Genomic DNA, 26178 nt, shown 5'->3' on the forward strand with positions numbered 1-26178 from the left:
ACTGTTTCAACTATGGGTGAAGAGGGGCCATTACTCTTATGCCATGCCTGCTGAAAAAGGATGCAAACATATTCTTTCCTGAGAGTAGAGGAAAAGTAGATTAGGGGATTTAGTAAGATTATAGAAAGGCTCCCCCTGACAATGTGGGTGATAAAGAACTAAAAATTGCTGGGATTGTCTATTTTTACAGATTTAGGGATTCAATAGTTTCATCTATCTCTCTGTTCAGTCTGGGAGTGCAGGAGATGGTTTTTTCAAAGGTCAACTGAAAACCAGCACCCCCTCATCTTTTTTTTAAGGGGACCAATGGAATGAATGAAGTTTGGAGAGGGACATAGCAGTGGTCACTTAAATAATTTGGAATTCTCTAGAATGTATGAGTTAAAAATCTGATAATTTAGAACTGAGCTCAATTAATGTTTGGTTAATACACTCACTTGAATCGGCTCTGCAAAAAATCCAGCAATTGATTTGGCCACAGAAGTGTTCAGAGTATCTTTGAATTGTTCAATATACTGGTCTTTAGCTTGGCAGCAGTCTGCAAAAAACAAACAACAACAACAGAAAACACAGCATTTGAAGATGTGAGAATGGCATCCAGAAGAATGGGGGGGAAACAGGAAAAAAGAAAACAGGACAGTAAATTGAATAGAGTCCCTCAAGATACAGTAAACCAGGATATGAGGATATAGGTTTCTGAATGTTCTGAACATTCTGTCAGAATGACTCATACTTTGTTTCAAGCAGCTAGACTAGCATAGCCACAAAAGCATAAGCAAACCACTTCAGTTGTTTCCACCTGGAGAAGCAATGCTCCAAAGCATCATTGAGTCTGGTATTGATAGCTGTTTTATCTAAGGATACTGATCCTCTCAACAGTGTAGATTTAATTCAAATGTAATTGCTGTGTGGATTTAATCTATTTGGAAATAACCATGTTTACCTTTCATTGCTACTTAATCTGATGTGCAATTTTAAAGCGACAAAGTATCTCAGTCTTTATCGTTAATAAATATGTTTATATAGCAATCAGAATTCAGTCTAAAGAGGAATGTACTACAGTCAGATAACTTTCATCCCTTATAGCAAGGCAGAGGAAGCTTTCTCCTCTGGAATAGCAAAGGTCCAAGATCAAGTACATCCATATATGACTGAACCTTCAGAATTTTTATCCACACCTGTAATTTGGTTCTAAACAGCATCACATAGTCTCTGAATCTAAACCCACATCCACGGATAGCAGAAGAGATTCAGAGAGAGAGCTGGGTGTGATGGGGGGGTTTCTGCTGAAAGCAGTCTGGGAGGCAAGTCACCATCCACCATCATGATGCTTGCTTAGAGGCATGGCTGCGATCCTGTCTACTGAAGGCTAGAGATAAGGAATGGAAACCTTCAGTTATCGTCTTCAAAAGTGAACCATAAATATATTTTATATTGAATACTTCAGCTCTTCATTAAAAAGTGGGAAAAACATGACCTGGCCCCAAACATACTTTGAGGCTACATGCGATGTTTGGGAAAGCTTGCTTGACAGAGTTACCTGATCTTTAGTTAGTTGGAATTGAGGGTTGGGGGTTTGAAGAAGGAAGTAATGACATGAATAGCCAACCCAGGAAGTACATTTTTTAGCATCACTTATGTTGTATGATGGGTAGGATATAGTAGACAAATAAATCTGTGCCCCTAGAGGTTGAAATTTCCTATTATTATTAGGAAAGGAAGAGAAAACAACCTAGGATGGCCCTAAAGGGTGAATTAGATATATGTTCAAAGGATATAATTGGGGAATTTAGTAAGATCATTTGTAACTAGAGAAATCAAAGGGTGGAGCAAAATCAACCCTAATGGCTTAAATTTGGACAAAACCAAACCATGGAGAAGGTTTTGCTTGAACCTGCGCTAGATCTTTCATAATTCCCCCCCCCCCCCACTGCCCATAAATCCGGTGATGAGAGGTCATCAACTGTCATTGGCTTTTTCCTTCATTTCACATTTACTTCATTGGCTCGTTGCTGTGGCTTCAGGTCAGGTGGCCTCTGGAGAGAGACTTGGTGCAGTAGTGTCACCATGACAACATCAAGCGAGTGGAGAGGGGATGCTCTCCTGTATGCTATCCAGGCAACGGAGTAGAGAGGGAAGAGTTTTCATTTTAGCCGGTGGTAAAGAGAGAGTTAAGCAGAGTGAGACGCCAAGAAAGAACATTTTTTTTAAGAAAAAGGAAACTTGTCTTGCAAAAGGAGAAAGAGAAATGACATGATCAGTACTAGGTTTGGAACATTTTGGGGTAGTGGGTTGAGAGGTGCTTTTCATCACAAGTTACATCTGAAATTCAGGGACTGGAATGACCAGTGGAAAAGAAAAAATCCTGAGGAGGGGGTGGAGGAAGGGAATGAAATCTACCACAAATATCTATATTAGGCTCAAAAATGGATGATGATGTACTTTTGAGGTGAAAGAAAAGCCCCCAACCAAGACTGGCACCTGGATGTGCCCACTGAATGAACTCTAAGAGGAATGGAGAACTGGAACCTTCTATACGCAGAATAATTCACACTTTGGGATGCATTTATAAACATATATGAATATGCCTTTTTACAGCAAATACCAAACTCTTCTCAGGCCCTAACAGCATCAGAGGAGGCTGAAGTCCCCTTTTTTTTGCGGTACGCGGGCCTCTCACTGCTGTGGCCTCTCCCGCTGCGGAGCACAGGCTCCGGATGCGCAGGCTCAGCGACCATGGCTCACGGGCCCAGCCACTCCGCAGCATGTGGGATCTTCCCGGACCGGGGCACGAACCCGCGCCCCCCGCATCAGCAGGTGGACTCCCAACCACTGTGCCACCAGGGAAGCCCCTGAAGTCCCTTTTTGTATAAAGATATGATATCAGTCCTGTCTCTTGAAGATATGCGTTAAGAAAACAGCTGACTTCAGACGTGCCAAAGATCACAGTTCCGAGAAGCAGAAATGTCTGCCTGTCACTATCATTTAACCTCTAGAGGCCACTAGAGAGATGACCCTGGGGCTCTGGTATATTCCAGTTGGCCTGAGGGAGAGAAGGCCTCAGAGAGGGAGGGACACAGAGCTGGGAGGGAAGGAAGTGACCATGTCTTGAGGGCTTCTGCCGCTGAAGCTCTGCGCTGGTGCTTTTGACGTCTGTGAGGTTCGTCCAACTGATCTTAGTTGTTGGTGCCACGTGGATATGAGATACAGTCATGACTGTACTTGGCATCACTATCGTCTGCCTGCCTCTACAAAAGCTCTCTTCCTTGGTCTCTTGAAGGCCTGGGATGAGGGGCCATAGGAGCAGGTATTGCCGCCTCCATTTCATAGATGAGAAACGGAGGCAAAAGATGGAACTTTTGCTTGTAGCTGAGCCACGGTAGGGCTAAAAGTCCAACCCAGGGCTCCTGACTTATGTGTCTCTTCAATCCTGGCCAGCAGAGCAGGAATTATTTTTAAGCCTGGGTTCCTCCTGCTTGCATATGGGTGTGAACAAGGGTGGTCATGGCTGGGGAGTACTGGCTTTGAGGGCAGAAGAATTGGAGTCAAGTCCTAGCTCTTGGCCTCCTAGGTGTGAACGTGTTTCTCCATCTTTAAAATGGAGAGTGTGAAAGATAGCTTTAAACTTCCCTATGGTTTTAAGTTCTGTGACTATAACATCTTGTTCTAAAGCTCATTCTTTCATCCTCCTATGTCCGTATTGCCATTATCCCATCTGAATTTTAAGATGACTGAATTTTCTTCCTTTCGAAGCTGATTTTTAAGGCTTCCATTTGCATTCTTCCTCTCAGCCCAGTGACACCCTGTTCCATTAAAGATCTCTCAGTTGGAGCGTTTAGTGATTTCCTTCAGCACTGCTTAGGGGCAGCTGTCCAAAGGGTCCTGCACTGGGATGACAAGTGCGAGGTGGACCTTGCTGATGAGCAAAGAACAGATGCTGACGCCTTTACAACTTTTGAAGAGATGTCAGCAGCCTTCAGGAATGGTCTTCTGTTTTTTTTTTTTTTTTTGCGGTACGCAGGCCTCTCACTGTTGTGGCCTCTCCCATTGCAGAGCACAGGCTCCGGACGTGCAGGCTCAGCAGCCATGGCTCACGGGCCCAGCCGCTCGGCAGCATGTGGGATCTTCCCTGACCAGGGCACGAACCCGTGTCTCCTGCATCGGCAGGCGGACTCTCAACCACTGCGCCACCAGGGAAGCCCTGGTCTTCTGTTTTGACAAAGGCTCTCATTTTGGCTGGTACTCTGAGTTCCTGGGGAACTTCCTCATTGGAGTTTTGAGATTTCTAAGTGTTCTTTCCCCTTTCCCCTTCTCCCATTGGGAATTGGCAAACAATCTCTCATAAAAACCCTTGTTTTCTTTTAAAATTGGTAGCAGAGCTATTGCTGGGAGAGCTAAGAGAGCGCCTTTAGTGAAGCACCAGGTGACAGTCTGTTTTTGGCTTAGCTCTGATAGCATGAGATGCTGAGATGAGTTTCCTAACAGGAGGTGTATGCTCTGATGGTATAGTGGTCATTGGCATAAGAGGTGTCAGTTCAGTGAGGGGTGATTTCCTAGTTGTATTTGCCTTGGCTTTCCCTTTCCCACTTTTTTGAATCTGTTCACCCAGGAATGGTTCTGCCTCTCTCCACATTCCTTACCCCTCCTGACCTTCCACCATGTGCCTCCCTCCCTGCCCAGCTGGACCTGGTGCACAGCTGCATTTCCTAATTGTTTGCACTGGAGAATCTCGGCAGTGGCTTCCTCCCCAAGGGCCACGGAAAACATCCGGGCACATCGTCTGCAAATGACAAAAGAGGGAGTTTAGCAAGACGTGAACACAAGACAGCCAATTTGGGGCAACCTATGGTGCCAGTTAAGGCAAGAGGGCTTCTTAATTTGATACTAAGATTCCTCCTTTACTCTTCTCCCACTTAGGACAAAAACCTAATATTCTGCTTTGAAGAGATAATTTTTTTTCTTGGCAATCAATTATGAGGGCACTCTACAAAGCAAACTGATTTCAATGTCAGCCTGGAAACAATTTGCTCAAGAGTTTGGTCGGTAAGGGCATCTGAAAGAATAAGAATAATTAGGTATCTGATTCTGATGCTGAAAATGTGGAAACAGTGAGTGAGAACAGAAGGTGAGTACAGGGATGACTCTATGGAAATGTTATGCATTCAAGGCTCTGGGAAGTTATTTCAGTGCATTTATTTGCAGTTGCCTTGATTTTATTTAAAAGCAAAAGAAAACTAAAAAAATCTCTGTCATTAATTATTACTCAGACTCTGAAGGTCTTCCTAAGAAACATTTCCCTTAAATGGTCTTTAATTCGATTAAGTCAAATTGAGCCCCTGATTCATTATAGTTATGTAATATAAGCTAATTTGTATTAGTTTCTAGTCCTAATGCCCGGAAAATCTGATAAATGATTCCACACACCCAGGAGTTTTTAGAGAAATATGACAAAAATCTCAAAACTTACTGATTGGCAGCCCATCCCACTGGGGAGTTCCATTTTGTGGAACCCTACATTTGTCAAGCCAAGTGTGTAAGGACTGCATCCATGGTAGGCTCCTCTGCAGAGAGAAAACAGTGGGCGGACTGGGTTAAGTTTACTTTTCTATGATCACTGGCCTGTGGAACACTGGGTAGGACAAAAAAGGAAGTCCATGTAGGCTATTCAGGCTATGGCTCCTTACCATAAGCAGAGATGAAAGTGGGCCCAGTGTCATAGGGCAAAGTCATGAGCTTCTGGGGGTGCAGACCAATCATTCACTATTTGGCATAGGTCATAGTCAATGCCATACCTTTTTTTTTAACTTTTATTTTTTTAAATTTTAATCTTTAATTTTTCTCTTATATTGGAGCATAGGTCATGAAAAACGTTGTGTGTTAGTTTCTATACCACATCTTTAAAGTGAAAAAGCTGTCACGTCACCTTCTTTTTAATTCCATAGGAGAATCTATGACAAAACTGGGACTCCAAACTCTTGGTTGCCTCGGTCAGGGACCCCTACCTTGGATCAGGCCAATTTGGATGGTGTTATCCAGACATAAAATTCATTTGACTGACCCTGCCCTAAAATCTAAAATTAGAAAAACACCCCAGGAAAGCCCCTCTCCTGATTTAGGCTATATTTTAAAGATAAACATGTAATATTGGGGTGAGTCAATTAAATTGTTAAAGTTGAAGTTGAATGTTCCAAGGTGTGGTTACCTGAAAGAAATGATATCTGTGTTATTTGAGTGTGCTCTGGCCATCAGCATGGCTAGGTCATTGGCTTCTGAGCCGCTGTTCATCAGGAAAATGACCTGGAGAAAAAAAAAAGACACATGGTCATGAGACACATGATTACCCAATTCATTCGAAATTGTGTATCCCAGCCTCTGATTATTAAGGAGAGTTCCCTTCGTACCAGCAGTCCCGTCATTGAATTACTATATTAATTCTACAGCTATTCACTTAGCAGCTGCTAAGCACTAGAGATACAAAAATGACTAAGGGATTGTCGGAGTTGTGAAATATTCCAGATTTTCATTGGTTTTACCTGATTCTCTGCAGAGTGCTAAGATGGAGAGACTTGCTGAGACATACAGTGGTTAGTGGCTGAGGGGATCTGAGGACCAGGTCTCTTGTTTCTTGAACCTGAACTGCCCCACCTGATTCTGAAGGCTTGAGACAAGGCAGGCTCCCAGAGGAGCCTGTTCGGTGTTTGTGAATGTTAAAACAAACGAGCAACAAACAAAAAAGTGCAGCTCATCCTGCTTGAAAGAAAGGGGAGAACTGAAGGGTACTGGATCCTCCAGGCTCGGGGACTGGAAGGCCAGGGCTGTGCCCTTGCAGGCTTCCTCGTCTTTACTCATCCATGAGTATGTCTGCCCTGAACTGAGGTTGCAGCGCTTGCAACGTCCTCCATCTCTTGTAGATAACATAGTAAATATGGTGCCTAAATAATACAGGAAGATGATCATAATAGCTAACACCAGGTACGGCGCACTGTTCTAAATATGTATTAACTCATTGAATCCTGAAATGAAAACCTTGGCCAACATTTTAACATCTCAATTCAGTTAAAAAATTCAATCATTTCAGACTCAGAAAAACATCTCATTTAGCAAAAATATCAAAGTGCATCTCAGACCAAATGAACTTAATGGTATATTAATTTTCTAAAAAAATGGTTCCACTCTTTGTTAAAGAAGAATGGTTAACCAACAAGGACCTACTGTGTAGCACAGGGAACTCTGCTCAATATTATGTCACAACCTAAATGGGAAAAGAATTTGAAAAAGAATAGATACATGGTTATGTATAACTGAATCACTTTGCTGGACGCCTGAAACTAACACAACATAGTTAAGCAACTCTACTCCAGTATAAAATAAAAAGTTAAAAAAAAAAGAAGAAATTCCAATGACTTTGCAGAGGGGCTGTGGAGCAAAGAGATGAAAACTTCCTGTGGAACACAGAGGAGAGTGTCAGGAAGCCTGGGGCTCCCGCTAAGTGATTTCTGCAAAGATGTGGCGGTGAGGAGAGTGACCAAGGAGAGGCAGATGTTTGGAACTGATGAAGTGAACATCGGCTGGTTTCACCAGTAATTCATCAATTCCTTTCTTCTCCTAGAGTGCTTTCTGATAAGGCCACTAGCGCACTCATTTTGGATGTTCAAAGAACAGACCTGATTCCCACCCATACTCTCATTTCCTAAGCCAGCTTCCCTGAGATCATGAGACTCCTATCCCTTTGAACTGGAAGCATCAGACCTTCAGAGGTTCAGGAAGAAGTGCTGAAAGCTTCTCTGCATATTCGTGGATCGGAGGGTGGAAGAAGACGGCACTTGTGTGCCACAGGCGGCCAAGCTGCTTTTGTGCCACTGCGTTTACTTTCCTGGATAAACAGAAGAGCAGAGTTACCCACAGTGCCAGCGAGCAAGTCCCTCCAACACAACACAGGCCATTGAACTCAAACCCACGGCTATTTCTCAAAGAGTTTCAAGAGGCTGATTTCATCCCCACACAAGAAAGAGTTTCTCTAACCACCAGAGGTACCTAGCAATGGGATATGTTGCCTCAAAATGTAATGAATTCCTCACCAAGAGGAGTGTTCAAAAGGAGACTTATGCGCTGGGGATTTTATTTTATTTTTATTTATTTATTTTTAACATCTTTATTGGAGTATAATTGCTTTACAATGGTGTGTTAGTTTCTGCTTCACAACAAAATGAATCAGTTATATATATACATAAGTTCCCATATCTCTTCCCGCTTGCATCTCCCTCCCTCCCACCCTCCCTATCCCACCCCTCCAGGTGGTCACAAAGCACCCAGCTGATCTCCCTGTGCTATGCGGCTGCTTCCCACTAGCTATCTATCTTACGTTTGGTAGTGTATATATGTCCATGCCTCTCTCTCGCTTTGTCACAATTTACCCTTCCCCCTCCCCATATCCTCAAGTCCATTCTCTAGTAAGTGTGTGTCTTTATTCCTGTTTTACCCCTAGGTTCTTCATGACATTTTTTTCCCCTTAAATTCCATGTATATGTGTTAGCATACGGTATTTGTCTCTCTCTTTCTGACTTACTTCACTCTGTATGACAGACTCTAGGTCTATCCACCTCATTACAATAGCTCAATTTCGTTTCTTTTTATGGCTGAGTAATATTCCATTGTATATATGTGCCACATCTTCTTTATCCATTCATCCGATGATGGACACTTAGGTTGTTTCCATCTCTAGGCTATTGTAAATAGAGCTGCAATGAACATTTTGGTACATGACTCTTTTTGAATTTTGGTTTTCTCAGGGTATATGCCCAGTAGTGGGATTGCTGGGTCATATGGTAGTTCTATTTGTAGTATTTTAAGGAACCTCCATACTGTTCTCCACAGTGGCTGTATCAATTTACATTCCCACCAACAGTGTAAGAGGGTTCCCTTTGCTCCACACCCTCTCCAGCATTTATTGTTTCTAGATTTTTTGATGATGGCCATTCTGACTTGTGTGAGATGATATCTCATTGTAGTTTTAATCTGCATTTCTCTAATGATTAGTTATGTTGAGCATTCTTTCATGTGTTTGTTGGCAGTCTGTATATCTTCTTTGGAGAAATGTCTATTTAGGTCTTCTGTCCATTTTTGGATTGGGTTGTTTGTTTTTTTGTTATTAAGCTGCATGAGCTGCTTATAAATTTTGGAGATTAATCCTTTGTCAGTTGCTTCATTTGCAAATATTTTTTCCCATTCTGAGGGTTGTCTTTTGGTCTTGTTTATGGTTTCCTTTGCTGTGCAAAAGCTTTGAAGTTTCATTAGGCCCCGTTTGTTTATTTTTGTTTTTATTTCCATTTCTCTAGGAGGTGGGTCAAAAAGGATCTTGCTGTGATTTATGTCATAGAGTGTCCTGCCTATATTTTCCTCTAAGAGTTTGATAGTTTCTGGCCTTACATTTAGGTCTTTAATCCATTTTGAGCTTATTTTTGTGTATGGTGTTAGGGAGTGATCTAATTTCATACTTTTACATGTAGCTGTCCAGTTTTCCCAGCACCACTTATTGAAGAGGCTGTCCTTTCTCCACTGTGCATTCCTGCCTCCTTTATCAAAGATAAGGTGACCATATGTGCGTGGGTTTATCTCTGGGATTTCTATCCTGTTCCATTGATCTATCTTTCTGTTTTTGTACCAGTACCATACTGTCTTGATTACTGTAGATTTGTAGTATATTCTGAAGTCAGAAAGCCTGATTCCTCCAGCTCCATTTTTCATTCTCAAGATTGCTTTGGCTGTTCGGGGTCTTTTGTGTTTCCATGCAAATTGTGAAATTTTTTGTTCTAGTTCTGTGAAAAATGCCAGTGGTAGTTTGGTAGGGATTGCATTGAATCTGTAGATTGCTTTGGGTAGAAGATTCATTTTCACAATGTTGATTCTTCCAATCCAAGAACATGGTATATCTCTCCATCTATTTGTATCATCTTTAATTTCTTTCATCAGTGTCATATAATTTTCTGCATACAGGTCTTTTGTCTCCTTAGGTAAGTTTATTCCTAGATATTTTATTCTTTTTCTTGCGATGGTAAATGGGAGTGTTTTCTTGATTTCACTTTCAGATTTTTCATCCTTAGTGTATAGGAATGCCAGAGATTTCTGTGCATTAATTTTGTATCCTGCTACTTTACCAAATTCATTGATTAGCTCTAGTAGTTTTCTGGTAGCATCTTTAGGATTCTCTATGTATAGTATCATGTCATCTGCAAATAGTGACAGCTTTACTTCTTCTTTTCCGATTTGGATTCCTTTTATTTCATTTTCTTCTCTGATTGCTGTGGCTAAAACTTCCAAAACTGTGTTGAATAAAAGTGGTGAGAGTGAGTAACCTTGTCTTCTTCCTGATCTTAGTGGAAATGCTTTCAGTTTTTCACCATTGAGGACAATGTTGGCTGTGGGTTTGTCATATATGGCCTTTATTATGTTGAGGAAAGTTCCCTCTATGCCTACTTTCTGGAGGGTTTTTATCATAAATGGGTGTTGAATTTTGTCAAAAGCTTTCTCTGCATCTATTGAGATGATCATATGGTTTTTCTCCTTCAATTTGTTAATATGGTGTATCACGTTGATTGATTTGCGTATATTGAAGAATTCTTGCATTCCTGGAATAAACCCCACTTGATCATTGTATATGATCCGTTTAATGTGCTGTTGGATTGTGTTTGCTAGTATTTTGTTGAGGATTTTTGCATCTAAGTTCATCAGTGATATTGGCCTGTAGTTTTCTTTCTTTGTGACATCCTTGTCTGGTTTTGGTATCAGGGTGATGGTGGCCTCGTAGAATGAGTTTGGGAGTGTTCCTCCCTCTGCTATATTTTGGAAGATTTTGAGAAGGATAGGTGTTAGCTCTCTTCTAAATGTTTGATGGAATTCACCTGTGAATCCATCTGGTCCTGGGCTTTTGTTTGTTGGAAGATTAAAATTTTAATCACAGTTTCAACTTCAGTGCTTGTGATTGGTCTGTTTATATTTTCTATTTCTTCCTGGTTGAGTCTCAGGAGGTTGTGCTTTCTAAGAATTTGTCCATTTCTTCCAGGTTGTCCATTTTATTGGCATATAGTTGCTTGTTGTAATCTCTTATGATCCTTTGTATTTCTGCAGTGTCAGTTGTTACTTCTTTTTCATTTCTAACTCTATTGATTTGAGTCTTCTCCCTTTTGTTCTTGATGAGTCTGGCTAAGTTTTATCAATTTTGTTTATCTTCTCAAGGAACCAACTTTTAGTTTTATTGACCTTTGCTATCGTTTCCTTCATTTCTTTTTCATTTATGCTGATCTGATCTTTATGATTTCTTTCCTTCTGCTAACTTTGGGGTTTTTCTGTTGTTCTTTCTCTAATTGCTTTAGGTGCAAGGTTAGCTTGTTTATTCGAGATGTTTCCTGTTTCTTAAGGTAGGATTTTATTGCTATAAACTTCCCTCTTAGAACTGCTTTTGCTGCATCCCATAGATTTTGGGTCGTCGTGTCTCCATTGTCATTTGTTTCTAGGTATTTTTTGATTTCCTCTTTGATTTCTTCAGTGATCACTTCGTTATTAAGTAGTGTATTGTTAGCCTCTATGTGTTTGTATTTTTTACAGATCTTTTCCTGTAATTGATATCTAGTCTCATAGCATTGTGGTCGGAAAAGATACTTGATATAATTTCAATTTTCTTAAATTTACCAAGGCTTGATTTGTGACCCAAGATATGATCTATCCTGGAGAATGTTCCATGAGCACTAGAGAAAAATGTGCATTCTGTTGTTTTTGGATGGAATGTCCTATAAATATCAATTAAGTCCATCTTTTTTAATGTGTCATTTAAAGCTTGCATTACCTTATCTATTTTCATTTTGGATCATGGTGAAAGTCCATTGGTGAAAGTGGGGTGTTAAAATCCCCTATTGTGATTGTGTTACTGTCAATTTCCCCTTTTATGGCTGTTAGCATTTGCCTTATGTATTCAGGTGCTCCTATGTTGGGTGCATAAGTATTTACAATTGTTATATCTTCTTCTTGGATTGATCCCTTGATCATTATGTAGTGTTCTTATTGTCTCTTGTAATAGTCTTTATTTTAAAGTCTCTTTTATCAGAGATGCGTATTGCTACTCCAGGTTTCTTTTGATTTCCATTTGCATGAAATATCTTTTTCCATCCCCTCACTTTCAGTCTGTATGTGTCCGTAGGTCTGAAGTGGGTCTCTTGTAGACAGCACATATGTGGGTCTTGTTTTTGTATCCATTCAGCCAGTCTATGTCTTTTGGTTGGAGCATTTAATCCATTTACATTTAAGGTAGTTATTGATATGTATGTTCCTATTACCATTTTCTTAATTGTTTTGGGTTTATTATTGTAAGTCTTTTCCTTCTCTTGTGTTTCTTGTCTAGAGAAGTTGCTTTAGCATTTGTTGTAGAGCTGGTTTGGTGGTGCTGAATTCTCTTAGCTTTTGGTTGTCTGTAAAGGTTTTAATTTCTCTGTTGAAACTGAATGAGATCCTTGCTGAGTAGAGTATTCTTGGTTGTAGGTTTTTCCCTTTCACCTCTTTAAATATGTCCTGCCACTCCCTTCTGGTTTGCAGTTTCTGCTGAAAAATCAGCTGTTAACCTTATGGGGATTCCTTTGTATGTTATTTGTTGCTTTTCCCTTGCTGCTTTTAATATTTTTTGTTTGTATTTAACTTTTGATAGTTTGATTAATATGTGTCTTGGTGTGTTTCTCCATGGATTTATCCTGTATAGGACTCTCTGCACTTCCTGGACTTGATTGACTATTTCCTTTCCCATATTAGGGAAGTTTTCAAGTATAACCTCCTCAAGTATTTTCTCAGTCCCTTTTTTTTTTCTCTTCTTCTGGGACCGCTATAATTCGAATGTTGGTTTGTTTAATGTTGTCTGTCCCAGAGGTCTCTGAGACTGTCCTCAATTCTTTTCATTCTTTTTTCTTAATTCTGGTCTGTGATAGTTATTTCCCCTATTTTATCTTCTAGGTCACTTATCTGTTCTTCTGCCTCAGTTATTCTGCTCTTGATTCCTTCTAGAGAATTTTTAATTTCATTTATTGTGTTGTTCATCATTGTTTGCTCTTTAATTCTTCTAGGTCCTTGGTAAACGTGTCTTGTATTTTCTCCATTCTATTTCCAAGATTTTGGATCACCTTTACTATCATTACTCTGAATTCTTTTTCAAGTAGACTGCCTATTTCCTCTGCATTTGTTTGGTCTGGTGGGTTTTTGCCTTGCTCCTTTATCTGCTGTGTATTTCTCTGTCTTCTCATTTTGCTTAAGTTACTGTGTTTGGGGTCTCCTTTTCACAGGCTGCAGGTTCATCGTTCCTGTTGTTTTTGGTGTCTGCCCTCAGTGGGTAAGGTTGGTTCAGTGGGTAGTGTAGGCTTCCTGGTGGAGGGGACTGGTGCCTGTGTTCTGGTGGATGAGGCTGGATCTTGTCTTTCTGGTGGGCAGGACCACGTCTGGTGGTGTGTTTTAGGGTGTCCGTGAGCTTATTATGATTTTAGGCAGCTTGTTTGCTAATGCATCAGTTTGTGTTCCTGTCTTGGTAGTTGTTTGGCATGGGGTGTCCAGCACTGTAGCTTGCTGGTTGTTGAGTGGAGCTGGGTCTTAGCGTTGAGATGGAGATCTCTGGGAGAGCTTTTGACGTGTGATATTACATGGAGCTGGGAGGTCTCTGGTGGACCAGTGTCCTGAACTCACCTCTCCCACCTCCTAGGCTCAGGCCTGACACCTGGCAGGAGCACCAAGACCCTGTCAACCATATGGCTCAGAAGAAAATGGAGAAAAAAAAAAGAAAGAAAGAAGGAAATAAAAAAATTATTAAAATAAAAAAATATTAAAAATTATAAAATTAAAAGTAATAAAAACAAAGAAAGACAGAAGAGAGCAACCAAATCAATAAACAAATCTACCAATGATAATAAGCTCTAAATACTAAACTAAGATATACATAAAACCAGAAACAAATTAGATGCAGAAAGCAAACCCCAACTCTACAGTTGCTCCTAAAGTCCACCTCCTCAATTTGGGATGATTCGTTGTCTATTCAGGTATTCCACAGATGCAGGGTACATCAAGTTGATTGTGGAGCTTTAATCCGCTGCTTCTGAGGCTGCTGGGAGAGATTTCCCTTTCTCTTCTTTGTTCGCACAGCTCCTGGGGTTCAGCTTTGGATTTGGCCCCGCCTCTGCATGTAGGTCGCTGGAGGGCATCTGTTTTTTGCTCAGACAGGACGGGGTTAAAGGAGCCGCTGATTCGGGGGCTCTGGCCGGGGCGGAGGGAAGGGTACGGAGTGCGGGGCGAGCCTGCGGCGGCAGAGGCTGGCGTGACATCGCACCATCCTGAGGCGCGCTGTGCGTTCTCCCGGGGAAGTTGTCCCTGGATCCCGGGACCCTGGCAGTGGCGGGTTGTACAGACTCCCTGGAAGGGGGCTGTGGATAGTGACCTGTGCTCGCACACAGGCTTCTTGGTGGCGGCAGCAGCAGCCTTAGCGTCTCATGCCCGTCTCTGGGGTCCACGCTTTTAGCCGCGGCTCGTGCCCGTCTCTGGAGCTCCTTTAAGCAGCGCTCTTAATCCCCTCTCCTCGCGCACCAGGAAACAAAGAGGGAAGAAAACGTCTCTTGCCTCTTCGGCAGATCCAGACTTTTCCCCGGACTCCCTCCCGGCTAGCCGTGGTGCACCAACCCCCTGCAGGCTGTGTTCACGCCGCCAACCCCAGTCCTCTCCCGACGCTCCGACCGAAGTCCGAGCCTCAGCTCCCAACCCCGCCCGCCCCGGCATGTGAGCAGACAAGCCTCTCAGGCTGGTGAGTGCCGGTCGGCCCCGATCCTCTGTGCGGTAATCTCTCCACTTTGCCCTCCGCACCCCTGTGGCTGCGCTCTCCTCCACGGCTCCGAAGCTTCCCCCTCCAACACCCGCAGTCTCCGCCTGTGAAGGGGCTTCCTAGTGTGTGGAAACCTTTCCTCCTTCACAGCTCCCTCCCACTGGTGCAGGTCCCGTCCCTATTCTTTTGTCTCTGTTTATTCTTTTTTCTTTGGCCCTACCCAGGTACGTGGGGAGTATTTTGCCTTTTGGGAGGTCTGAGGTGTTCTGCCAGCGGTCAGTGGGTGTTCTGTAGGAGTTGTTCCACATGTAGATGTATTTCTGGTGTATCTGTGGGGAGGAAGGTGATCTCCGCGTCTTACTCCTCCGCCATCTTGAAGTGCCCCTCTGAACTGAGGTTCTGAATCATGAACATGATCATTAGCCTGTTTATCGTATATTTTTCTGGCGTGAAAATCCCAGAATTTTAAGCATACTCACGGGTGGCAGTGACCAACACTGACAGTGACAATCCCAGAAAAGAAGTCCAGGTATCTGTTTCCTTCATAATCAAAGAGCCACTCCATGTGCCCCTGGTGGAGCAACAAGGGCTCTGAGAAATAGGCCGTCAGCACAGGAGAAAGATGTTGCTTGTGGATCTCCAGGACTCGATTATAGGCAAGGGACTGTAGGTAGGCAAGATTTAAGCGTTTAGCATCTTCCTTATCCCCACATTGCTTGCAACATCACTAGCAGGTCCATATAGCAGTGCCTGGCCTCCCACCACCCCGGCACAGGGCTGCTGCCCTTGTTCATCAGGGCAGCTATTTGCCCAGTGACCTCCTTGCAGGACAGACACCCAGGTCCTTCCTCTCAAGTGGAGGAAATTATTCATGTGGCCCTTTAATCCCTTTGTGGATCAAACATGGAGAAGGGGGCTGGAATTTTCTACCTCTCAATGGAAAGCCTTGGCTTTGAGTTAATTATAGCTGTGAAAAAAAGTAAAAGACTTTGGAAGTAAATGTCTGAAGTAATGTGTTTTTTTTTTAAGAATAAAAAAATTGGGCTTCCCTGGTGGCACAGTGGTTGGGAGTCCGCCTGCCGATGCAGGGGACACGGGTTCGTGCCCCGGTCCGGGAAGATCCCACATGCCGCGCAGCGGCTGGGCCCGTGAGCCATGGCCGCTGAGCCTGCGCTTCCGGAGCCTGTGCTCCGCAACGTGAGAGGACACAACAGTGAGGCCTGCGTACCGGAAAAAAAAAAAAAAAGAAGAAGAAAAAAACAAACAATGAAGTGCTTGTGGTATTTATGTCTTTAATTACAAAGCCTCTGTCCTATAGTTCTCCTCTCTGTGGGTCCCTCCTGACTCTATTAATTCTACAATTTCTAACTTATGAATATTATGTAGGATGAAGGGGTGTTGGGGAGAGAGGGAGACAGAGACACAGAGAGAGAGAGAGAGAGAATGAGTCCAATATTTATTAGCCTGAGAGCAAAATGATAACTTTATATTTTTTGGTGGAGGACTCAGGAAGGTCAGATTATGCATTGACATATGAGATAGAATAAAACGTGAGCCTTCACATTTGTGATCTATGTATTTCTTTGTGTGTGTACATCTATGCCTACATCCCTGTGATACATATATTGTCATGGACAGTCTCTTCCTTGTATCCTCTGTCTCCTTCTGTTTTGTCTCTCCATCTCTGCCTCTGTCTGTCTCTGTCTCACACACACACCAACTCCTGCAATGCCACTGAATGAGGTGAGAGTTCAGATGCTCCCAGTGACTTAAGGGATAGGACATCTGAGACGGATGGCTCAGTGGCAGGCAGGGCCGTCTGTGGGTCCTTCTTGAGGAAGCAACTACTTGAGGCCACCCAGGAAGAACCACCTCGCTGGGGTATTCCCAAAGCTCTTACTCTCACCTGGTATCTTTCAGGTGTGAAGTCACACGGAGGCATGCTGGGCTTTGTATGAAGACCGAGCTTGGTTACAGAGGTCCAGAAAGCACCTGCTGAAAGTGAAGTGAAGTGAAGTGTTAGTGTCCTCAGCTAAACATCACACAGGCACGTTCGTAAAAATCATCTATAGTTACCTGAATCAAAGTCCTGAGGCACTTTTGTTTATTTCTTATTTAAATCAGCCTTTGGATTTAAAACTGAGGTATCTTTTTTTTTTTTTTTTTTTTTACAGCTCAGAAAGAGTTTTACTCACAAGGCAGCCAAGCGAGGAGACTGGAGGACAAGTCTCAGAACTGCCTCCCCAGTTGGGATATTTATGGAATAAGCAGGGTGGTCTTAGATGTGGGGAAAGGTAATCGCAGGTAGGGAAGGAGGTGAGGTAATTGGTGCTCTGCGCAGGTGCATCTCAGTTACGAAGTCTGCATATTCAAAACGGAGGCAATGAGCGGCACGGATGGTGGAGTTTTCCAGCCTCTGACGTCACCAGGCCAGTGAGCGCAGGCCCCAAACTGAGGTATATTAATAATGAATTTTCTTAAACAACAAGGTCCTACTGCACTGCACAGGGAACTATATTCAATATCCTGTGATAAATCATAATGGAAAAGAATATGTAAAAGAATATATGTGTATAACTGAGTCACTGCAGTACAGCAGAAATTAACAAAACACTGTAAATCAACTATGCTTCAATAAAATTAAAAATTAAAAAATAATGAATTTTCTGGAGAAAAAAAGGGAGGTCCTCTCAAATCTAGTCAGGAAAGGCACAGAGGATACGGGGGAAGTCATGGTTTCTCCCACCTGGGTCCCTCACAAGCCTGGGAAGTTCCTCCCTCTGCTGCCTGTATGGACTGTAATTCTCTGTTCAGTTCAAACTTCTGCCAGGGCCGGGGGTTGCAGGAGTCCATTCTCTGTCAATAGAGGTGCTTTCTAAGCTTTGACCTTCCTAGTCCCTGAATCCCAGTGCCTAGCCCAGTTCCCAGTACTGGGTTGGCTCCAATAAACAAAGAACAAATGGCTTTTGACTATTCTTGTAGAGCATGAGGAGAGAGAGGTGCTAGGCCATGTACTATGATGATAAATACATGCAAGGAGATCTGGAAGACAAAACCTTCCTGTAAAACACAACTTGAAGTCCATGACAACACAAGACCGTGGCAAAGAAAAGATAAGCTGAGCCAGAGGAATCATTAAATATTTGGAGCTAGAAGGAAGCTTAGATTTTTTTTTTGTGTGTGGGGGGGTGTCAAAATGCTCATTTTATAGATGTAGAAACCAGCCTAAAGTGGTAAATTAATTTGTTTAAGATCACCAAGCTAGTTAGCTGCAGAACAAGAACAAAACTCCCAGTTTCTGACTCCCAGCCTGGTACCATTTCGCTCATTCACTGGCCACCTCCATCCTCCTCTGCTAGCACAGATTTTGACCTCTCTATAGCAGTGGGATGGAATAATAGAATCAGAGAACATCGGAGCTGGAAGAGCTATCTAGAAACCTTATAAGTACTCTTAGAAAAGAATGCTGCTAATTTTTAGGATTCAAGGTCCGTATCGAGAAAATTTTACAGGTGGAGAGAGCTGAGGAAATGATGTCTCTTGTTCAGCATGAAGGTTTGAATCCATGGATCTAATGTTGGTGTTTTGTGTGGCTATAAAGTCACCCTCCTGAGAAACACAATGAACAATTGTGTTTTTAAATGAATCTGGAAAGTAATGACACTGACTCTCTTTCTTTCAGAGAAAACTCATCCACTTTTCTGCTCTAAATAATCACAAATGTCGTTCATTTGCTCTTACTTTAAAAGCAAGTTGCTTTTGGCTATCCACACATAGAAATGACCCAAAAAATAATAGCTAAGTTTTCTGAGAATTCCACATTTTCAAAAGCTTTTCATTGTGTCTCTCTACATTAGTTACTGTTCTGATATGGGGGAAAAAGTTCTGAGTGTTTCTAAGAATTCGAATTCTCTTCACTCCCACAGTCTCATTTTCCTTTCTGCAAAATTGGAGTTACCCATTGAGGAGGCTGAAAGGTCTCTTGACTCCAAAGTTACAGGAAATTATGAAAGTAGTCTGGAGGGGGAAGAAAGAGAGTTGGAAAAATTTGATAAAGAAAATCTTGAATTTTAAATGGTCAAGTTAGGTATATTCATTCATGCATTTGTTTGTTCACCAAACTGATAGGAATATGATGGCTGAATGAGGGCTCAAAATGAAATACATAAAATTCTGCTCTCAGGAAGGAGGGAAGGAAGGAAGATTAGCAAGCAAGTAGGAAAAATAATAAGTCAGTAAGTGAAATAAGTCTCGATTACATCTCACACTTGTATGTGGAATCCAAAAAATGAAACAAATGAATGACTATAACAAAACAGAAACAGACTCACAGATACAGAGAACAAACTAGTGGTTACCAGTGGGGAGAGGGATCGGGGGAGGGGCAAGGTAGGGGTAGGGGATGAAGAGGTACAACTACTATGTATAAAATAAATAAGGTACAAGGATATATTGTACAGCACAGGGCATAAAGCCAGTATTTCATAATAACTTTAAATGGAGTATATCTATACAAATATTGAATCACTATGTTGCACACGTGAAGTTAATATAGTATTGTCAGTCAACTGTACTTCGATAAAAAAAGGAAAAAAGTCTAGACAGCATCTTCAAACAGCTGAAAACCTCTCTCACTAAATAATCCAAACTCAAAAATAACAGTACATATAATAGTTGATTGACAAAAAGAAAGAAAATGCTTCCGTTTTCATTATTTGCTGGAAGAAATTCCAACCTAAACATGTTGATGGTTGCCTGCATTCTTTATTCAAAATAGCCTATGTTTTGAGGATGACATAGAGTTGAGGTTGATAAAGCTTCTCTTGGGCTCCTGGAAATTGTGTGTGCGTGTGTGTGCACCTGCCTGTTTGCACGCCTGGGGCCCGGGAGTGTGGGGCTAGTGGTGGTGGGGAGAAGACAGCACCAAGGGGGTCGGGGAAGGGAGAACTGAAATATGGGTTCATAAAACTGAGTTCCACGTCTATTTCAGCATAGGAATTTTTTGTCTCTCTTTGATCATTTTGGCTGGTCTGATGTTGCCTTTTTAAACCTGATGCTGAACATGGATGACAGCTAATGATTTTCATTAAATTCATCAACTTCCACTCAATTCATTTGAACAACTCAAGACATTTAAAGGTGGCCTTTGGGGTGGGGAGGGGGAGGAATAAATTAGGAGCATAGGATTAATAGCTACACATCACTATATGCAAAATAGCTAAACAACAGGGATTTACTGTATAGCACAGGGAACTATATTCAATATCTTGTAATAATCTGTAATGGAAAGGAATCTGAAAAAAAAGATACATGTAGAACTGAATCACCTTGCTGTACACCTGAAACTTATACAATATTGTAAACCAACTCTACTTCAAATATAAAGATGGTTTGGTTTGGAGACCACCACCACTCTTGCCAAGTGGGTAACTAGATTTAATTTTCCGGCTGCCTAATTCTTACCAACAGAGTTCCACAACAGACAAGTCACCTTAGCTCTGTGCTCTTTCCCCCCAAATCATAGTATCAAAAAGTGAAAACCTGTTGGGCAAGGTAAGTGAGAGAAATCCGTGTCTGTAGACATTTGAAAATTCTAGGGGAAATTCTCTTTGTAATGACGAAGATTTTTCTAATATCCACAACCAACTTTCAACACAGGGTGGGTATTTGTTAAGAGCCTGTGACTCTTTCAAATAAAAAAAAGGTTATAAAATATTTGAAAATACACAATGGGCATACCTGATAGAACATTAAGGGAATTTATTAAAGTGCTAACGATGCCTTATTTCTGCATAACATATTAGGTCACTTTAAAAAAGCTTGTCACTTTGGGTATCTCATCTGATACACGGGCTAGCCAGCGAGTTAGGAGAAGAAGATTTTATCACTCACCTTAGAGCTGAGGCCGTGATTAAACGCGAGGTGTTCGCAGTTTTGAGGTCCCACCCTCACCCCCCATGGGGCTGAGGGCCTGAGGCCACCTCCTTTCTCCCTTCATAAACTGCCCCACAGTCTGCAGGAAGTTACGGAGGATGCTCATCCTTGATTGAACTGTGTGCTCTAAGTGACCGGATAATAATACCAGCTGCCTGTCTCCCGCCAGGGAAGCCAAGGGTAGGGCGTGAGACCTCTGAAGGTCTCACATCTGAATCGGATGTCCCTGCTTCTGGATCTGAAGTCTTGAGCAAAGGACCTGGATGGAGGGAGTAGCTGGAGGTCCTCATTAGAGCCATGATGTGCTTCCGAGGCTGTTCCTGCCTGGAGTTCCTGCTGTTTCCATGGGGCTTTCCCTGGTACCTTTGCAAGTCCAGTCCTGCCCACCTCCTCACCTTCCTATTGATTCTTATAGCCCCTCCCACCTTCCCTCTGTATCCTTCCAATAAATGTCCTTTTCCCTAAGTAAACCAGGGCCAATTGCCATTGTTCACCAGCAAGAGCTCTGCCTGATTCCCAGGCTGGTGGCGGCATCCATCCTTTGGTACCTTTGGCAGCAGGCCTTCTCTGAGCCCCTCCTGGCCCTCCGCTGGGCTTAGGTCAGTCCGCAGATGGCAGCAAGGATGGCCTGGAGGGGCAGGCGGGACACCTACCCTTAGGGCTAATTTGAATGGTTTTCTTAGAAAACGCTTTGCAGGAGGCTTGGGATGTTTCTCAGGTGGAAATGGGTGTTATTTGCAATCCACCTGCCCTCCTGTGCACCCCTCCTTGTGGGAGAGAAGGCAGGTGATAGCACCATGGTATGTTTGAGCATACACCCCACCTGCCTAGACATGTTATAAATTTAATAATCTTTGCTAATTAGTAAGAAAGAAGGCATGGCTGAGATATTTTCTCCATTCTTTTATCCTGAAAGCAAATTGCTTCTGTAACTTTGTGGACATAGTCAGCCTAAAGTGATTGTGCCTATCAAACAGAGGTAAGGCTGGACATTGTATGCACACATCCATCACATAATACACATGCAGGTGTTCTACAAGGATTGTGACATACTCTTTTTCTTTGGCTGTACCATGCGGCATGTGGGATCTCAGTTCCCCAACCAGGGATTGAACCCTTGCCCCTTGCAGTGGAAGCTCGGAGTCCTAACCACTGGACTGCCAGGGAAGTCCTGTGACACATTTTTATTTTTGCATATCTGACAGCTTTCAACACCAGGTGATCTTCCTGTCCAACGTGGCCCCTGCCTCCCCCTCCACCCATTTTAGTTTTCTATTGCCTCACCATGATTTGGTTTGATTTACAGCATGTATCTCGACTGGATTTCATCTTTTACATATTTACCTGTTTATCTGTTTATGCTCAGTCTCCCCCACTGGGATACGTAAGGGCTGAGATTTTGTTTTGCTCAGGTGTGTGGTAGGTGCTCACATACTTATTGCCTAATGTCTATTTGCATCCCGCAGATTCTTAAGAAGGGTGTGTTCAATGAGTGTGTGTTTGGATGACAAGCAAGCAGGCAGGTATTTAGGACAGTAGGTAAGAAAGTAGAAGCCAAGTCCCGAAGGTTTTGGAAAGACCAGGTAAAAAGTATGACATCCATGTCTACGTGTGCTGGGTTTGCAGGATTACTTTCCCCCCGTAGTGTCCTTGGTGGAGCCAAGTGAAGGGGTCCTCAGTGAGCTGATCAAGATCTCTAGGCACTGAGCCTCACCTGCCATTTCCCATCCCCTGCTCCCACCATCAGCCCAGCTCCACAACCCTCAGGGCAGGGGTAGGAAAGGGGAAGAGGCAGCAGAGAGGGCATTTTCTCTTACTTTGTCAACAACTGGTACTTTTAGGGTAGCGTCCTCTTTACTAAGCATAAGACTCTGGGTACAATTCTAGCTCCTTCTCAGGAAATGCTGGAGTTAAATAGTGTTTTGGCGAAAGACCCATGACTGGGGGAAAAGACAAATCCAAAAGGGTGGGTAAGAAAGGGCCTGATGGAATCGCTCTGACTTTGGAGCCAGACAGACCTGGCTTTGAACCCCAAGCTGTCACTTCTATGTTTCTGCCTTTGACCAAATTTCTTAATTATCCTTTATTCTTCTGTCTCCTCATCTGTGAAATGGGATAATAGTACTCCCTAAGAAGTTTGGTTGAAGATGAGAGGAGATAATGCATTTAAAGCATCAGATATGTATTACGTTTCAAAGAATTGCAATTGTTAAGGGGGAAGAAAGCAAATGGAAGAGGAAGGAAGGAGATAGGAAAAGGAAAGATGAGGAGAGAATGAAGATAAAATTGATCATGATGGGCAATGGAAAAGGGTCTCCTGTGTTTGTTCGGGGTCTGTGGGCACAGGGTCCCACTATGACACATCAGTGTGCAAATGCCTACTTACGCTCGAGTTTGCAGCAGGGAAATTGGTGAGGAGGTGGTAGGCTCCTAGTGAAACAAGATAGATGTGAAAAATCAGGAACACAAAGGCACATGAAGCCACCACCAGACCTGGCTACCCCGGGTCTGTTCCTGCTGGAGAAAGAGGAGAGTCTGAGTGGAAGAAGAGGACTCAGGGTTTAGACCTGGCTTCAGTGACTTTGGGTAAATGACTACACTTCTCTGAGACTGTTTCCTGGTTAGTGATTGAGGGGGTGGTACCACTTTCCGGAGGCCTGGCGGAAATTTGTGTAGATGCTTTATGTTTTTTAAAACAGTTATCCTCAAGCATCTGTACACTACAGTTAATACTTTATTATTTTGAATTGCTTTCTTTTTCTTTCTTCTTTATGTTACCGCGACTGTTTTTGTTTTGAAATTGTGTATAGTCAGGTTTTATTATCCATGAATTTCATTTCAGGACAAAAGGAAGCATTAGGAAATATTGGACAGGAGAAGGGGGCACTGGGTCTGACAAGGTGAGGTCTAGCTCACAGGTCTTAGTGGACTTGTCTCTAAGACCCTATCCGGGTCTAACATTCCAGAATTCCAGAGCTCAGCCCTTCCCCTCTCGCTGAACCTCTGCTGACCCTCTGCTGACCCACGTCCCTCTGGTTTCCACTCACCTTTGGGGGAAGGGCATGTCTTGGGAGTCCTGGGAGTTGAGATCTCCAGGTACAAAGCTCTCAGCAAATGTCTCCAGGCTAGAGTCATCTCTCCCAGTCAGGGAGCAAATCCCCGTGGAAGCAGGTCTGAGGAAGGGCTCCACTGCTCACTGACCAGCTGGACTTTGAGATTAGGACGGAAGGGGAGGAGCTGACCGAGGGGTTACTGCTTCTACTTCCAGTGGGTCCCAAAGAGAGAGAAAGAGAAAGCGGGTGGGAGAGAGGGAAGGAGGGAGGGAGGGAGGGAGAGAGAAAAGAGGAGGCAGGCAGATAGGCAAAGCAAGGGGTCTTCTGGCTATTTTGCTAGTTTTATGTCCCATTGGGGTCTCATCAGGATGAGAGTCTCTCTGCGGAAGGGTGGTGATGGGCCTGGGGGAAGGGTCAGGATATAGTTGCAGGGGTCAGAGACTTAGAAAGGAGAGGAGTGAAAAAGAGAGAGAGAAGGAAGATATCCGTGAATTAAATGGGTAAAGACACTGGTTTTCGTACTGGGGGTCTTGAAGGAAGACAAGAGGCATAATGGGGAAGGAGGTAGTCCACGGGAAAGGAGAAGGGCACCAAAAAGCTAGGGACGGCTCTGGACAGCTGCGTATCCCCTTAGGTATCTGAATAAGGCAAGAAGGTGAGAGCTGAGGAGTTAGGGTGCTTTATTTCTATTATGTTTTTTTTTTTCCTATTATGTTTTAATTTCTTAAATTCCCATTTGTCACTCCTGACTCCCCTGCACCCCTAATCTCCATAAACAACTATTTTGTGTGTTTAATATATACCTTTTTGTTGGTATGTATTCTTGTAAAATGTTTATTGTTTGGGGTGAATGCATTTTTTAAAAAAAATATTTATTTTTGCCTGTGTTAGGTCTTTGTTGCTGCATGCGGGCTTTCTCTAGTTGCGGCGAGCGGGGGCTACTCTTCATTGCGGTGCGTGGGCTCCTAATTGCAGTGGCTTCTCTTGTTGCGGAGCACAGGCTCTAGGTGCGCGAGCTCAGTAGTTGTGGTGCGCAGGCTTCGTTGCTCCACTGCACGTGGGATCCTTACGGGATCGAACACACGTCCCCTGCATTGGCAGGCAGATTCTTAACCACTTCGCCACCATGGAAGTCCTATGCATTTTTAGTTTATGTCAATAGGTGTGCTTTTTTTTTTTCACTCAGAACCATGTTTTAAAAATCCATCCAGGTTGCTGTGAGTAGATCTCTTCCGGGTTTCCAGCTGCTCTGGACTGGGTGTCCACGTGTCTTTGCAAGGCAGTGCCTAAGAAGGGAGAGTGACAAGGGCAGTAGGAGCTGGGAGGGTGAGGGGGTGTTGGGTTGATAACTGGCTCCCATCCACAGAGGGCAAGGAAGAGCCAGGCCTCTCCACAGTGGCAGGTGGCAGATTTAATAAACAGGGGAACTTATGAGGCTTGTCTTGGGAGAGTAGGTCTCTGCATCTGCCCACTGGAATCTTAAAATTTTATATAGAGGCCTTAATTGGGTTCAGTAATGTACACCGTCCAGTCATGTACACATTACTCTCTCAAGGCTGCATCCTTGGACCAGCTCTCACTGTGCGAATGATGGGAAGAATGTATATTCCAAGGACAGAGGAGAGGGTGAGAGCTTCTGAGTGCGTGGATCCAGCTCGCAGGTCAGCCAGTGGTCACATCCTCTCAACTTTCTCCTCCAGCAGGGTGGGACTGGGGGAACAGCATACAGGGTGGACGTCTTGTATCACCTTGCACAGGGGACAACTGGCTTGGCCACATCCCCCACATCTGAGAAATAACCTTTTATCCCAAATGCCCGTAAGAGGTGAGATTACCAGGTAAGCACTGAAAGGTTTTAAATTCAATGTCAAGTGTCCCCTTTTGCGTGGGCTCCCAGCTCCCAGCCCATCCTGCTCTGGGGCTGTAGGAAGTGGTTCTGTGATCTGGCTGGTCAAGTGCTGTGGGAATGACACATGTCGGCAAGGCCAGTGGTGAGGCGAGGCCAGTGGTGATGCAGCCTCTCCCTGGGGTGCCCAAGCTATCACGGTGTTGGACTGAGGTGAGAAAATGCTGAGTTCCTGAGGGCTGGCATGTGTTCCTCAGCTCTACTGGGCTGTGATCTATTTTGCTCCTGCGAGCACTGGAGGCTGTAAACTCCTTGGATTTGAGATTTTTCTTGGGCTGTAAGTTTAAAGGCTGTTATGGTGAGAAGTGCCCAACAGCATCAGGGGCTGCCTAGGGCGGGAAAGCAAAACACGGCATATTCTGAGCAACTTCACAGTGAGAAGTTGTACCTTCTTTATTTAAAAGGAAATATGTTTATTTTGATCACTGTAACGTAATGTATGCTTTTCGTGA

At 43.3% G+C, this 26178-nt stretch overlaps 1 protein-coding gene across 2 annotated transcripts in view; it reads right to left on the reverse strand.

Annotated features, from left to right (window-relative positions):
• Window positions 1-23902, reverse strand: part of AGXT2 (alanine--glyoxylate aminotransferase 2) — a 44386-nt gene extending 20484 nt beyond the window's left edge. Inside the window, exons 1-8 of one of the 2 annotated variants that reach the window (XM_060146017.1) lie at window positions 23815-23902; window positions 16740-16825; window positions 15313-15497; window positions 7750-7873; window positions 6203-6297; window positions 5468-5561; window positions 4687-4780; window positions 438-538 (exon numbers count right to left, since the gene is read on the reverse strand). In XM_060146017.1, coding sequence (XP_060002000.1) covers window positions 438-538; window positions 4687-4780; window positions 5468-5561; window positions 6203-6297; window positions 7750-7873; window positions 15313-15497; window positions 16740-16825; window positions 23815-23902 — 867 coding nt within the window. Of the gene's footprint in view, window positions 1-437; window positions 539-4686; window positions 4781-5467; window positions 5562-6202; window positions 6298-7749; window positions 7874-15312; window positions 15498-16739; window positions 16829-23814 lie in introns of both variants that reach the window. The other variant, XM_060146016.1, reaches the window with a different exon arrangement.
• Window positions 23903-26178: the final 2276 nt, after the last annotated feature.

This window comes from Lagenorhynchus albirostris, chromosome 3 (genome assembly GCF_949774975.1).
Source record: "Lagenorhynchus albirostris chromosome 3, mLagAlb1.1, whole genome shotgun sequence".
In the NCBI taxonomy this organism is placed as follows: Eukaryota; Metazoa; Chordata; class Mammalia; order Artiodactyla; family Delphinidae; genus Lagenorhynchus; species Lagenorhynchus albirostris.